This window comes from Euprymna scolopes, chromosome 24 (assembly GCF_053919585.1).
Source record: "Euprymna scolopes isolate OS-2025 chromosome 24, ASM5391958v1, whole genome shotgun sequence".
Lineage (NCBI taxonomy): Eukaryota > Metazoa > Mollusca > Cephalopoda > Sepiida > Sepiolidae > Euprymna > Euprymna scolopes.
In genome coordinates, this window is record NC_136505.1 from 62064815 (window position 1) to 62078808 (window position 13994).

At 31.7% G+C, this 13994-nt stretch overlaps 1 protein-coding gene across 7 annotated transcripts in view; it reads right to left on the reverse strand.

Annotated features, from left to right (window-relative positions):
- The window catches only part of LOC145246744 (F-box/LRR-repeat protein 2-like), a 423804-nt gene that overhangs the window by 8556 nt on the left and 401254 nt on the right, over positions 1-13994 (reverse strand). For all 7 annotated transcript variants that reach the window (XM_080108504.1, XM_080108506.1, XM_080108508.1 and 4 more), the window contains 5 exons: positions 12439-12534; positions 8454-8580; positions 7577-7651; positions 5192-5322; positions 3224-3284 (listed from right to left, as the gene is read on the reverse strand). In XM_080108504.1, coding sequence (XP_079964630.1) covers positions 3224-3284; positions 5192-5322; positions 7577-7651; positions 8454-8580; positions 12439-12534 — 490 coding nt within the window. The remainder of the gene's footprint in view (positions 1-3223; positions 3285-5191; positions 5323-7576; positions 7652-8453; positions 8581-12438; positions 12535-13994) is intronic.

Genomic DNA, 13994 nt, shown 5'->3' on the forward strand with positions numbered 1-13994 from the left:
ATAAATTGTAAAAAGTAAAAGGATTTGTTAAACTTTATGCCATTAAAATAAAGTTTAGTTGATAAAAAAGATTTGTGATATTAAAATAAAGTTTAATTAGTAAAAAATATTTAGAAATCACAAAAGAAAAATTTTAAGAAATATTTTTTTAATTAGATTATGTATCATTAAAATAAACTTTAATTGATAAAAAAAAAGATTTCAAGTCACAAAAGAAAAATTTCAAAAGAAACTGCTAATGATTTTAATTTCAATTTTGTATTCCCTTGAATAATATCTTGAGAGTTTGATTCATTAATGTTTCCAACATTATTACAATTTTTTTAAAAATAATTCCAAGAGAAATTTTTTAATGAAAATCTATATCGATACATCAACTAATTTAAAGTTAAATTTCTGCCTATTTGCAAGTAGATGTATGTAATGCTTCCTTTCACTATTTCTTTCTCACTATACAACTGATTAAACATAAAATGTTCGTTTTTTTTTTTTTGTTTTTTTAATATAAAAAGGTTACTTCAATTTTTATGAAGGAGTTCAGTTTTTTATGCAAATTTAACAAAAAAATATTTGCCATATTTTATTTTAACTGTAAGAAGAAAAATCTTCATTGATGTCCTATCAAAATTTCTAATCTTTTAACAAAATTTTTCAGGATTAATTAGGTTCCAAAGATCCTAGAAAATAAGCAAAACAGAAAAGACAACTTCAGATGTAAACTGGTTTCTCTTGTCGGATCTGCCTACACTGTAGCAAATATGATAAACCTCAATTGTTCCGTTTTTTTGTTACATTTCGTCGATGTTTAATATAAAAGGAAAACTGCAATTAGAACAACTATTCATTTGCTTATCAAAATGTTTTGTGAAAAAAATAAACATATTTAGTATTCCCCATTTTATTTTCTTAAAATATACTAAAAATCGACCTCGTGCCATTTGTTTAGTGTGCACAGGTCAACTTAAAGAAACTAGTGTAAACCTGAAGTTGTCACTTTCATTATTTATTTATTTTCCGGGGTCCTTGAAACTTAGCTGATCCATTTTTTTAATAAACATAGGATCAAATAGTTATTCAATATATTTACAATTTTTTTTTTTTTTTTTACAAGGAAGCCACTGCTTATTAAGGCCTGATGTACTAAGAATAAATGTAATAACACCATGATAATAGGCAGTGGTGAAAATACCCCAATTTAAGAGAATGGCTCAAGAACTTGTTTACATTGGACTTGAAAAACTGTTGTTGACAGCTGGGTAGCAGCCCTGTGGCATAGAGTTCCACGGGCATGCAGTCCTTGGAAAGAAACTGTCTATAGAATTTACATTTAGTTTTAGACACAGAGTAGGTGGTTGTAGCTAGGCAAGTGCTTGTTGTGAATATTTTGTGGAGGGAAAGCATAGATTTTTTTTTTTTTACATAGGCATCACCACTTATAAAGGCTCAGAGGCCACTCGAGGATAAGGGTTAAAGAGTGTACAGTAGTAAAATTGAACAATATAGTAATCGTTAGTAATGGAAATTCGGTAAATTTGTTAACTTAAGTGGAACGGCTCAAGAACTTGTTTATCTTGGACTTGAAGACAATCATATTGTAGTCAGCTGGAAAACAGGAAAACGGAAGACAGTTCCACTGGTGTGCAGTTCTAAGAAAGAAGCTTTGATCATAGAATCTACATTTAGGTTTAGGCACAGCTAAAGAGTGGGGGGAATTATTGATAGTGTTTTCAGCTAGACAAGTGTTTCTCGTGAAAGTTTGGAGAGGCAGGAGACCATAGATTGGAGCTCAGTCGAGCACTTGCTTGAAAATAATGATAAAGCAAAGACAAACTTGCAACATCTCTTCTGTGAGATGGAGGTTGAAGGGAAGAGAAAAGGACATCCCCTATGAGGCTACGAAGTCTATTTTGAACTCTATCAAGCCTTTCTAGCACCTTCTGCCCAGATGTGGCAACAGTACTCCATCCTTGGACGAACTTGGCTCTTATATAGATAGAGAATTGCATCAGCAGTGAGATATCTACTGGATCAATAGAAGGATCCCACCATTTTTCCAGTGGCCTTGGCAACAGATTTGATGTATGTATTCCATTTCAGATCAGGAGTAAAGGTCAAGCCCAGAAGCTTGTCAAAACATGAGGCTTCCCAAAGACAAGAGCCATTAATTTCAGTTGATGCCAGATGGAGATCAGAACGTTGATGATGTAAAGATAGAAGCTTGGTTTTAGATGCATTAAAAGTAAAAAGCCACCTGTCTTCCCATTGTACCACTTGCTCAAGATCAGAGGAGAGAGAATCGGAAAGAACTTGGTCGTTTACAGTCTTAGATGTGCTACCATAGATGGTAGTGTCATTAGCATAAATGTCTACGAATTATGTAAGGATGTGATTTGGAAGATCATTAATGTAGATCAGGGATAGAGTTGGGCCCAGGATAGACCCCTGAGGGACTTCAGCATTAATACTGTGAGCTTCTGATTTCTGCCCATCAACCACTACTCTTATGGACCTATCAGAGAGAAATGATTTAATAATTAAGATATTTCCAGCTATACTGTAGCTGGAGATCTTGTGAAGTAAACCTTTATGCCATACCCTATCAAAAGCCTTTGATATGTCAAGAGCAATTGCCCTAGAAAGGTAGCCTCCGTCGAAGCTCAGTGCTATGAAAATAACAATAGAGCAGAGACTGGCAACATCTCTTGTAAGAAAAAAGTTGTGAGGAGCAGAAAAGGACATTGTCAAGGCAGGATAGGGGACTGAGCAGCCTCTTTCCAAATGTGGCAACAGTGCTCTGACATATTTAGCTCTTATGCAGGTAGAGAATTGCAGCAGAAGAGAGATACTTTCAGGAGTGATAGAATGATTCAATCATTTTTCTGGCAACCTTTACATGATTGAAAGATTTAATCTTAAAAAAAAAAAAAAAAATTCAAATTAAATTATTTTTAGAGGTTCATAAATAAATCCAGGGAAGTATAAACTCCAGGATAACCATTTTACATTGATATTATGCAAACTGAATCCCTTGCTAAAAAAATAGAAAATATTTTTTAGAGTCTGAAAATAATAGATAGTATTACAAAGCCAACAAAAACATCAATAATGATTATTTTAAAAGCAGAGAAGTATACGGCTGCCAGAGTTTGTATATTTAACAATTAACTTGTGATTCTCCTATGATTGCAAAATTTCAAAGATGAAAAGAGACAAGTGGATTTACCCGTGCCAACGCTTGGAATCCATTGTCAGTAAACTGAGAACAACTTGCTACTTCTAAAGTCCTGCAGCAAAAAAAAAAAAAAAAAAAAAAACATTCAAAGATTTATACAACAAAATGGCAGAAAAGAAAATCTTGAAAGAAAATCAATCTGATTAACAAGGTCAAACAAAAAATACCTTTACTAAAGTTATGGTTTTCAGTAGTAAATAAAAAACGCAAGAATTTATTTTTGCTTTTTTTAAAGCATCGTAATTTGTAACAATAAAAAATAATTTTTACAGTAACATTACGAAAAAAGCCCCTAAAATCCGTATTAATGTATTCGATATAACTCGAATAAAAATGAATTCTAGCATAATATTCAGGAAATTAAAGATTCAATTAGATTCCTATTTCAGTCACCTAAATTATTTAGGGTGAAATGAGTTTAGGAATTTATAGCCAAACCTAAATATTTGTTTTTGGTAAATATCCAGATACGCTACTACAGAACACTGACCACTCTAATTTGTTTGCGCGCCCCAACATCACATCCCCCCCCCCCCGCTCGCGCCCCCAATGTACAAAGTAAAATCTTCGGAAAATGTTAAATGGTGTTCTAATTGGTAAATGTCGGTGTGTTACTTACGGAAAATTTGAAAATTCGATGTTCCAGGTAAAAAAAAAAAAAAAAAAACAGATAAATTACCCCCCCTACTCCAACTTGGTGTGCTTTCCTTTTCTTATTTCATTTCTTTTTCAGATAATTTTAAATTTTCCGACCAAAAAGCGCTATAATGTATTTTTGAAAATTAGAAAATTCTATGTCCTGGAAAAAAAAAATCCCCTCCCCCCAACGTAGTTTGCTTGGTGAAGCCGTCGTTTATGCTACAGCGTGCATACGCATAGCTTAAACGGAAGCTGCAAAATGGTGGAAAGAAGTTTGTGGGTTCAGGGGTAAATACTATGCAAACGGTAAATTTGCCCCAAGTTTGACTATCAGATTCGTTGTCAGCGACCTCAATTACCTATAAAAAAAACAAATTAGAGTGGTCGGTGTTCTGTAGTAGCATATCTGGATATTTACCTTTTTTTTTTCTTGCTTAAAAAAATAGCATTAATACAGTAAGTTAGGTAAACTGACTTTTTCGTTTAAAAATGGAATTATTTATTCCCTTTTTTTTTTTTTTTTTAATAAATATTTTGTGTTTCATATACATAAAGTACAATTGTTGAATGTTACTGTTTTGATTATATTCGTTTGGGGGGGGGCACAATTAAAAAATTAAGAAAGATTAAAATGAAGCGAAATTTAAGTTTCCGTTCCATTTTTACAACAACCGTAAAACAGTGCATACTCAGCAAGTTTTATCATAATTTATAAGCATATTGAAACACTAAATAAAAATTTTATTTATTTTTTTGCATAATTAATGATGGAAGTATTTTTCTGTTTATTTTCTTAACATCTGTTAAAAAAAAACTAAATAATTTGTACATTCTCTTGAAAAAAAGAATCAAACTTTTCTCTACTTTCACATGTGTTCCATTTTAACAAACTGAGCCACAGCAACGCGTGGGCGGGTACAGCTAGTATATATATATATATATATATATATATATATATTTTCCCTTCGTTGTAGTCATTTGTTGGCTTCTCTGCTAAATACTCATAGGAATTGATTTCCAAACTAATTTACGCCCTGGTCACAATTTTATTTCATTAAGAATCTCAAGTCTATTCTCATCACTTCCTCCCATGTTTTACTTGGGTGTCCCCTACTAATTGACCCTGCTACTTCAACTGTTCTAAATCTACTAACCTAAATGTAAATAAACTAATAAAATCTGTTTTGCACACATCCAATTATATTGTCCAAATTTTATCCTTTTCTAAACCCATATGTTTTTATGACTCGTCTTACATTCATCATATCATTTAAGATTTGAAATAAAATAAGTGGAAGGGGAGACAAGTCAAAAGCTCACCGCATATCAAGGCATCCCTTAGCAAGTGAAAATAACGCTGCATCTGTGAGGAGACAACAATTGGACACGCAGAGAACCTGTAGCTGATGACAGTTACGACTAATTTGCTGAATGCCTTCATCTGTGATGTGCTGAAAACCGAAGAGACAGTTTTTATTTTATTTTTTTTTTTACAGACACCTTAAAAATAAATAGAAAAACAAGCCCCCCCCCCTATTTCTCCAGATTTTCCATTTTATATTAATCATAAGGCACTTCAAAATTAGCAACAATCAAAAAGTCTTAACACCAATATTTTTTTTTTAATTCTTAATCGTAATTTCATAATTTATAAATTACCAATTTTTATAGCGAAAAATTAAATATTTAAAAACAAAATTTAATGCAATTCAATATTTTCAAAAACTTTATAAAACATCTGCGCAATATTTTTTTTAATTCAAAGTTTATACTTCTTGTTTTGCTCGTATTTTTGCTTAAAGTTTTGTAAATAGAAACTTAGTTTTCTTCTGTAAATCTGCAGAATTTACCATACAAAACGTTAAAATGTGTGCATAGAACAAAATATGCTTGCAAATAATTTTTTTTATTTATAACTTTTGGAAATAAACTTACGTTGGCTACAGTCGAACAAAAGTTGTTTTTTACTCATACCTCATGTCTTTCATAATTGTATTAGTTTATAAACAGTCACAATATGTCTGTGACAGCATCCATTAAGTCACTTTTCCCCAATATAGAAACATCAAACAATTTAAGATCAGAAAATACATTTTTGAAAGCAAGTCCTTAAAGCTGAGCTGGTTCAAGTTGTTCAATATACCAATTCAACCTTTGACCCATTCTTGATTTGATCATAACATGCTATACAACTAAGTTATATGCTACAAAGTGACACTTTTGTGTCTAAGATTGGAGGAGCTGAACCTTTTTATTGAGCACTGTGGGATGGTTCCTGTCTGATAATCACTTCCATTTACACCTATATGCTGCTCCAACTTTCCTATTTCTTTTTATATCTGCATGTTGCTCCCAATTTCTCTTTACTAGAAATTTTATCCAGCTCTGGTATATATTTTCGTGGGATCTGCATTAACGTTTACCACTACATAGGTTTTTTGTTGTTGTGTAAGGTGAGGGGGAGAGTGTAACTAAAGAAACCTCAAAATATTTTGGAAATTTTCCATCTAACAATATCCTTTACAAAAAAGAAAAAAAAATGCATAAAGATGGTGACTTAATTTCAAATAAATCACCGTTTTAAATCCGCAATAAATGTATTGAAAATGGTTCAAATGCCAACTCACACTTAAGATAGATCATAACTTACAACAGTTGGCTATGCTGCAGAGAGTACCATTCAACAATAAGATTCCTGTAGACTATATACTGGAATGATTGGACGTCCATATTTAGGGGAAAAAAATTCAAACTCCATGGTAAAAAAAAATAGATTCAAAAAGAAAAACATGCCAGAGGAATACAATTCTGAAAGATGACATAGATAATGGTTTTGTGTACAGCAAAGATAATCAAGAATATTGTTGGCATATTGAAATCAAGAGAGTCCATCTGCAAACTATCTGAACTCTACAGGAGGAAATGTTCATTAAACAGGAAAGATACCACTTATATTACGGCAATCCATAGATAAACATGGCAAACATTCTAGGAGAATTCCATGGAACCAGCAAAAAGGCTTGCAATGGTCACATGATGTAAATAGATTAACCACTTGATTAATCAGATATCTTAGTATAACACAGCAATCTGTTGCTCTATTTCCTACAGTGCCCACACAAGATGTTTTTCCTACTTTAGTTGGAGTTTTGAGGTTGTACTAGCTAAACGTTCTGTTGTTGGCTCTTCCAACTCATCAGCGATTGGATAAAATCCACAAACCTGCATAACACTCCATTTGTAACGATTGACCCTTAGCTGGTTTTAATCGTTTCCAAAAATAGATATAAATGCACTCAATTTAGAAGACATTTTTCTTATTTTTCTGTAGATCAAAGAAAAATTATAGGGTAATGAAAAAAAAATGTAATCTAATTTTTAACTCATTCAATCATAAAATGCAAATATTTTCATATTCTAAATTGAATTAGAGAAAAGATATAAGATACAAATACAAAAAAGTTCAATAACTCGATGTGATGAAAATTATATTCAAACTCCAACATTCTGGTTGCAAACATTCTCAGGGTTCCTATGGGATAAGGAAAAATAATACATAATCAATAAAGGTTCATCCCAAACAGATACAAACATAGACCAACACATAACTGTGATGACAAAGACTATTGTTGAAGGAGACCTATAGATTTTTTTTCATTTGTTTTTAACATTCTTAATAGGTGTAAGAAAACAAAACAAACTTACTGAGCAGCTGTTAAGATTCAAAGTTAACAGATTGCTGCAGTTCACTGCCAATGGACCAATACCTTCATTGGTGATCTAAAAAAAAAATTTAAAAAAAAAAAAAAAAAAAAAAAAAAAGGAAAAGAAAAACATAAAATCAATAAGAAAAAATTAGTGATAGGAAAATTCCAATTTTTTCCCCACCCAATTCTGATACACTTAACAGTTCTGGTCTAAATTTTTTGATTCTGATACAATTACTGATGCCAATTTTTATTCTTTAAAAACTTTTAAATACTTAGTGATAGAATTATTTTTTATTTTTACTTTACTGTATAACCCATGTAATATAAGCATATGTTAAAAAAAAAAAAAAAATCACTTGTGGAGGATGATCTATAGATTTTAGTTTCACTTGTAATTTAAAATAATATTTATTTTTAGTCCCAACAATGAAAAATTTAGTTAAAATAAAAAATTTTAAAAATGTACCAATTAAAATAATCGTCTTTGGTATCAGAAAAGATAAATTTTTCCAATTCCGATAGCAATATCTTGGAAAATTCTGATTTTTCCAATTCTCATTAATAGCTTCAATACTAAAAATAGTGTTTGGAGACTAATCTCCTCAAACATAGCTTAACGGTCTATAAAAGAATACTCATGAATTGGATCATTTGTCGGATCAATAAGTGGTCAATGGTGCAGTTTTTGAATGCTGAAATCAATGACAAATACTTTGGTTCTCATCCAAAATTCCTCCATGTCGAAAAATAAAAACTGAAGAAAAATCTGCATCTTTTCATCATGGGTTCATACTTTCTTTTTGTTTGTTTTTTTAATATAGAGGAAATTCTGGACAAGAACTAAATTATTTTTCAAAACTTCTTCCACTTACCTGATGACACCCGTTGGAATGGAAAGATTTTATTTTTGGGCACCCCTTGGCCAGAGCGTCCACTCCATCATTTGTCACCTGACTAGACCACGATATGTTCAGATACTCTAGATTTGGACAGCCCTCGCTAGAAGCAATAGAAAACACAAAGTTATTGAAGATCGATATTGATGTTCAAGTTTTCTTGGCAATGAGGCATTATTGTTAAGAAAAAGAAAATTCAACACATAACCATTACCAAAGGCAGTAAACATTACCTTTCACCTACCTGCATGACTTTCGTTTTGAATTCCTTGAAAGCATTTTTCTTTCGTTTAACTACGATATTGTTAATTATATTTTCATCATGGCAACACCAGCATACAGAGGACATCACCAAAATTTTATAAGGTTTTCATCTTTTATTTGATTAGTTTTTGGTTAACGACATAGCAACCATGTTGGATTCAGTAATTCTGGAAAAAGCTTTTATGCTTTTCTTTATATCTTCAAATATTAATTCATGGCCTTTGGCTTAGTTGTTTTATAGAAAGAAAATTTTTGTTTTTGACTTTACAGAACATGATTGAATTTTGCAAAGAGAAAAATATCAATGCTTGGTGTATTTGTAGTCAAAAAGCCAAGATCTTCAGTCAGCCTGATCTACTAGCACCAGATTCCAAAATGGTTATTACCACTCTGGGTTAAAATGGACCTGGGAGCAACTGTAAGAGGTGACTCCACATTTCCCACAGCCCCTAAAGTAGGGCCTTATCAAAGGTTGGGTTTTTTTTTTGGGGGGGGGGGTTACGATCATACATATGACCTAAATAAGATGGGGAAAAAAAAATTCAACAAATAACCATTACCAAAGGCAATAAAAAATTACCTTTCGACTCACCTGGATAATTTTTTGTTTGTTTTGAATTCTTTGAAAGTGTTTATTTAAATTCAAAATTTCATTTAAATATGATAATGTTAGTCATATTTTAATCATAATACTAGCATATGATGGACATTATCGAAGTTTGATGAATTTTTCATCTTTGGAAGGTGAAAATATATATATATATATATATATATATGGGAAAACTGGTAATTAGTAAAAACCTGAAGAGAGTGCTCAATACTATTGCAGAGCAAATATGTGTTTTATTTTTTTATTACCGTTTTATCTGTTTGGTTACATATGTTTCTGATGTTGGACATGTTTACGACATCATCAGACCTTACAGAAAATTTTCTGTAAGGTCTAACGAGGCTGTTGGATCGTAAACATGGTCCAACATCCGAAACATATGTAACCAAACAGATAAAACAGTAATAAAAAAATAAAACACACACACATATATATATATATATATATATATATATATATATATAAGAGCAAACAGTAAAACATGTTAAAAAACACTTTGAAAAAGAGTTAAAAACATATTTAATCTGAAAAGGAAACATTTGATAAGTGGATAGTCCTTAATCCGTGGAGTTTCGAAAAAAATACTTTCATTCTCAGAAAGTAGGAATTAGCAAAATGTGGGATTGGATTTTGCATACGAAAGTATTTGATGAAACTGCAATTAAGTCAAAGATCTTACTTGATAACAAAAAGTGAAGCAGAGGGAATTTGGTGAAGAAAAAGGTGATTACACATGAGTGGATAGTCTGGTGAAAGGTAAATAATCCAATGATGGTAAAATCCAAAAATATAACTCCAAGAAAGTTAATTGAATTTCCATTTGCACAAGTAAAATCCAAGGAAATCATGTAATTGGAAGATGGTCCAAAATAATCCAAAAGGCCGAAATCCATGGAATAATTCACAAATATGTACAAGGAAAAGGGGAAAAATTCCAATAATATTAATAAAAGAAAAATAAGATATGCTTTTCACACGGCTGCCGAGACATAATGTAAATAAAAAAGATCAAAGAGAAGAGAAAAAAATTAAATGGTGATAGAATTAAATATAAAATAGAAAAGCAAATGTCAAAATGACCCAGACAAAATAATGTTAAAAGGTGCAAAAAATAAATAATAAATATATATATATAGCAATTAACTGTTCCAAACAATAAAATTTACATTTTCAACCTTATTCAGAAAAGGAAATAATAAAAAAGTCATCAACCTTTGGTTGTTTCTAAAAACTGGAGTCAGCCATTCTGAATGTAACAAAATTGTACTCAAAATTTTAAATTGAAATCAAAATGCTTTGAAAAATTTGGAAATACAAAAAGAAAATAGGAACAAACACTCATTTGAAAATTCAAATATTTTAGATTTGCATGGGATTTGATCCATGCTTATTATAAGCAAGATACCTTCAATTTTGATTTCTTCATAAGCCTCATTAAGTTTAAGCCTTGAATTTTAAACATTTTCTAGAATCAAAATTATGCAATGATTTTGATCAAAATTAGAGTGAGAATTATAGGTATAAGGTTTAATATCATTATAGCTTGATCTTTGTACGGAGACAATAAAATTGTTGCAAAACTGTTCTGTTAATCGAATTCATTTTACCCATCCTAGGACAAGAATTCTTCTAATATATTGTTCTTATATATATATATATATATATATATATATATATAACTAGCAGGGCTCCCGGGTGTTGCCCAGAAGCAAAAGTGTAACATTTCTATTAAACCATCTGTCTACCTCTCCCTACCTTTCTCGCTTTTACCCCTCTCCCTTTTTCTCCTCCCTCTTTTCAAACCCTTCATTCTCTTCTGCCTAGTCTATTCCTCTTAAGCTGGACATGCACACACAGACACAAACAACTCATTTATATAAATTTCTTGAGCAATGAGCCGCCACCTACCCCAGACGAAACCCAAAAAATTACAAAAATAGTCAAATTATGTTGGTTTCGATATGAGAATTTTTCATTGTTTCAATAGACAAGATACATCTCACCTACTGAGTCTAGAAATGAGAACATTAGAAAAAAAAAATCTGTATACTATTAAAAAGTTATGGTGTTTTCGAGTTTGTTCTTAAACAAATAGAAACGTGATTGGTTGACAAAAAAGAATAGACACATGACTAAGGAAGTAGTTTTTACAATGTCAATACTCAAGTTTAAATCTCACATATATCTAAAGGATTTTTTTTAAATGGAATGCATCTAATATATAAAAGGGATCAAAAAGAGGTCAAAATTAAAAAAATCGTTATACATTTTGTACATTCATCTTAGTTTAATTTTAATCAGTTCATATGTGTGTCTCATCGGTACAGTGGTAACGTTACCAGCTTGGAATGCTACAGTTTTGCTTTCAGTTTCGATTCTAGCTGGTGGCACCTAAATACTTTTTTTTTTTTTTTTTTTTTTACTTTTGAAATCACGACTGTAATAATATATTATGACATCTGGACAAATTAAAATATCATACTTAAGCGTATTTTACCACTGGGCAAAGCTGGGCGCCCCCCCGTTAGTGTTTTATAAATTGAAAGAAATTAGCATTACATTAATATATATTCTTAAGTGACATATTTTGATAATCGATAAAACAAGTATTGTGCATTAGAGAATTATTTTTACTTAACATAATTTGTCAATAAAAATAATTTGCCAATAAAAATGAATACATGTAAATAGTATTTAACATTTTCCACAATTTGAATTTTTTTTTTTTTTTCAGACTTTTTTTTTTAGACTTTTTCAGACTTGCTAATAAGAGGTAGAAGCTAGGAAAAGATGAAAACTGATATACACATGTAATGTACAAATATCACTCAAGGAACGGGTGTGAACTTGTTTAATTTTTTAAAGTTTCAATCCAATTTTAATATTTGGTATTTTTAAATTGAGAAGTTTTCATTTGTTTTAATACTTTTGTAGTCTATATCAACCATGCTGCTAATGTAACAAAGGAAACGGTGGGTATTTTGCAAGTTTTACAAAAAAAAAAAAAATACCTTTTTAATTTAAGGAGAGTTTTCAGTATTTTTTGCAATTTAAAATTTCCATCCGTAGATGGGAAAAAATTCTTACCTCAAAGATTTTAAGGAATTGTTTGAAATCTCTGTACATGATGACAAATTTAAGCGAGATAATTTGACACAGTATCTTCCTAAACTTTGACAGGTTCTGGAAGAAAGAAAATAAATCCAAATAAAACATTCAAATAAAATAACAGACTATACATGATACTATGGATCCTCCCCCACTCCTAATAAAAGTGTTAGGAAATAAAGAAAACCTATTAAAAAAAAGAGGGTGGGGGATACTTTATCAGCAGAACAATGCTATAGGAAACGAGGTTTATCAAAAAACAATGTGGAGGAAGTTGGTTGCTTGCTTGCTTTTGTTTTACGGCATATCAACCCCTCTCAGGTTATTTAATGCCGAATCCAAAGATTCGGAAAAAAAATTTTTTAATAAAATATATTTGGTTGTTTTCAAGTCGGTTTCTATTTAACCCATAGTTGGGACCCTAACAGGTACTACCACTTCGGATCAGAGTGGACCTGGGAGCAATGGGAATTAAAGGGTGGCTCCACACTCCCCAAAGCCCGCAAACTGGGGCCTCACCACTGGATATAGTTTAAGGTCATATCCAGGACGATGGAGGAAGTTGTTCACCAAGGCACACAAAAGGCAGCTGAAACAGGATTGTTAATCAAGGTGTGGAAATGATTATAACAATGGACCGTACATAAAGGTCAATATATTTAAAGTTAATTTACAGATAATTGGGGCAATGAAAGACAGAGGATAACAGTTTACAGTTAGCGATAATGGACGACAGTTGGCAGCTCAGAGGTTCCTCAAAAAAGATAAGAGATTGGAGTCAAAGCCGGGCAGGAATTGATTGGACTGAAGAAAATTACTGAAGATCGATGCGACCCGACAGCGATCGACAATGTTTGGGGTTCCTTTTTTTTATGCTTCCTGACGGTATCGCACACCCACATATAGCAATAGTTCAACTGCATCATATCAAGAACTCTTCTTGTGTCGTTTTATCATAGTGCAACCTAGGTGATTATCTGGTCACAATGACAAGCAAGACGAATCAAAAGATTTGGAATATTCCAGAAAAATATGGAAGCCTCGGAAGTTTCTGCAGAGGGCATGCAGGTAAGAAACCATACTGGAGCAAGATGCCAAGTAAGCAACTCATCACACACTGAAAACAGCATCAGCCCCCCCCCCCCATCTCAAGTAAGTTTAACCTTTCCTTACTGTGGTAGGAGCGGTAGCAATGAGGTAGTGTTAGAGCTACTCAGCTAATAGGTAAAAATCCAGAAGTTTGTGGAATCAGGATCTGTTGTCCTCTGGTTGCGCATACCTCTGTGCTTGTCCAACAAAGACGTGTCAGGCATGAAACAACAAATCAACATGGTGAGAGTAGCCATGCTGCTTCTGCACCATTCCTTTGTGTGTACAGATTGGTTGGCTGGTTGTCTTGTTTAACAGCATATCAACCATTTTTGGATTATTTAATGCCGAATCCAGTAACTTTATAAACAATTTCAAGTTGTTTATATATTCAAATTTTATTCATGGTGTTTGGTTTGATTATTTTGTAGAAATATAAAGGGTTT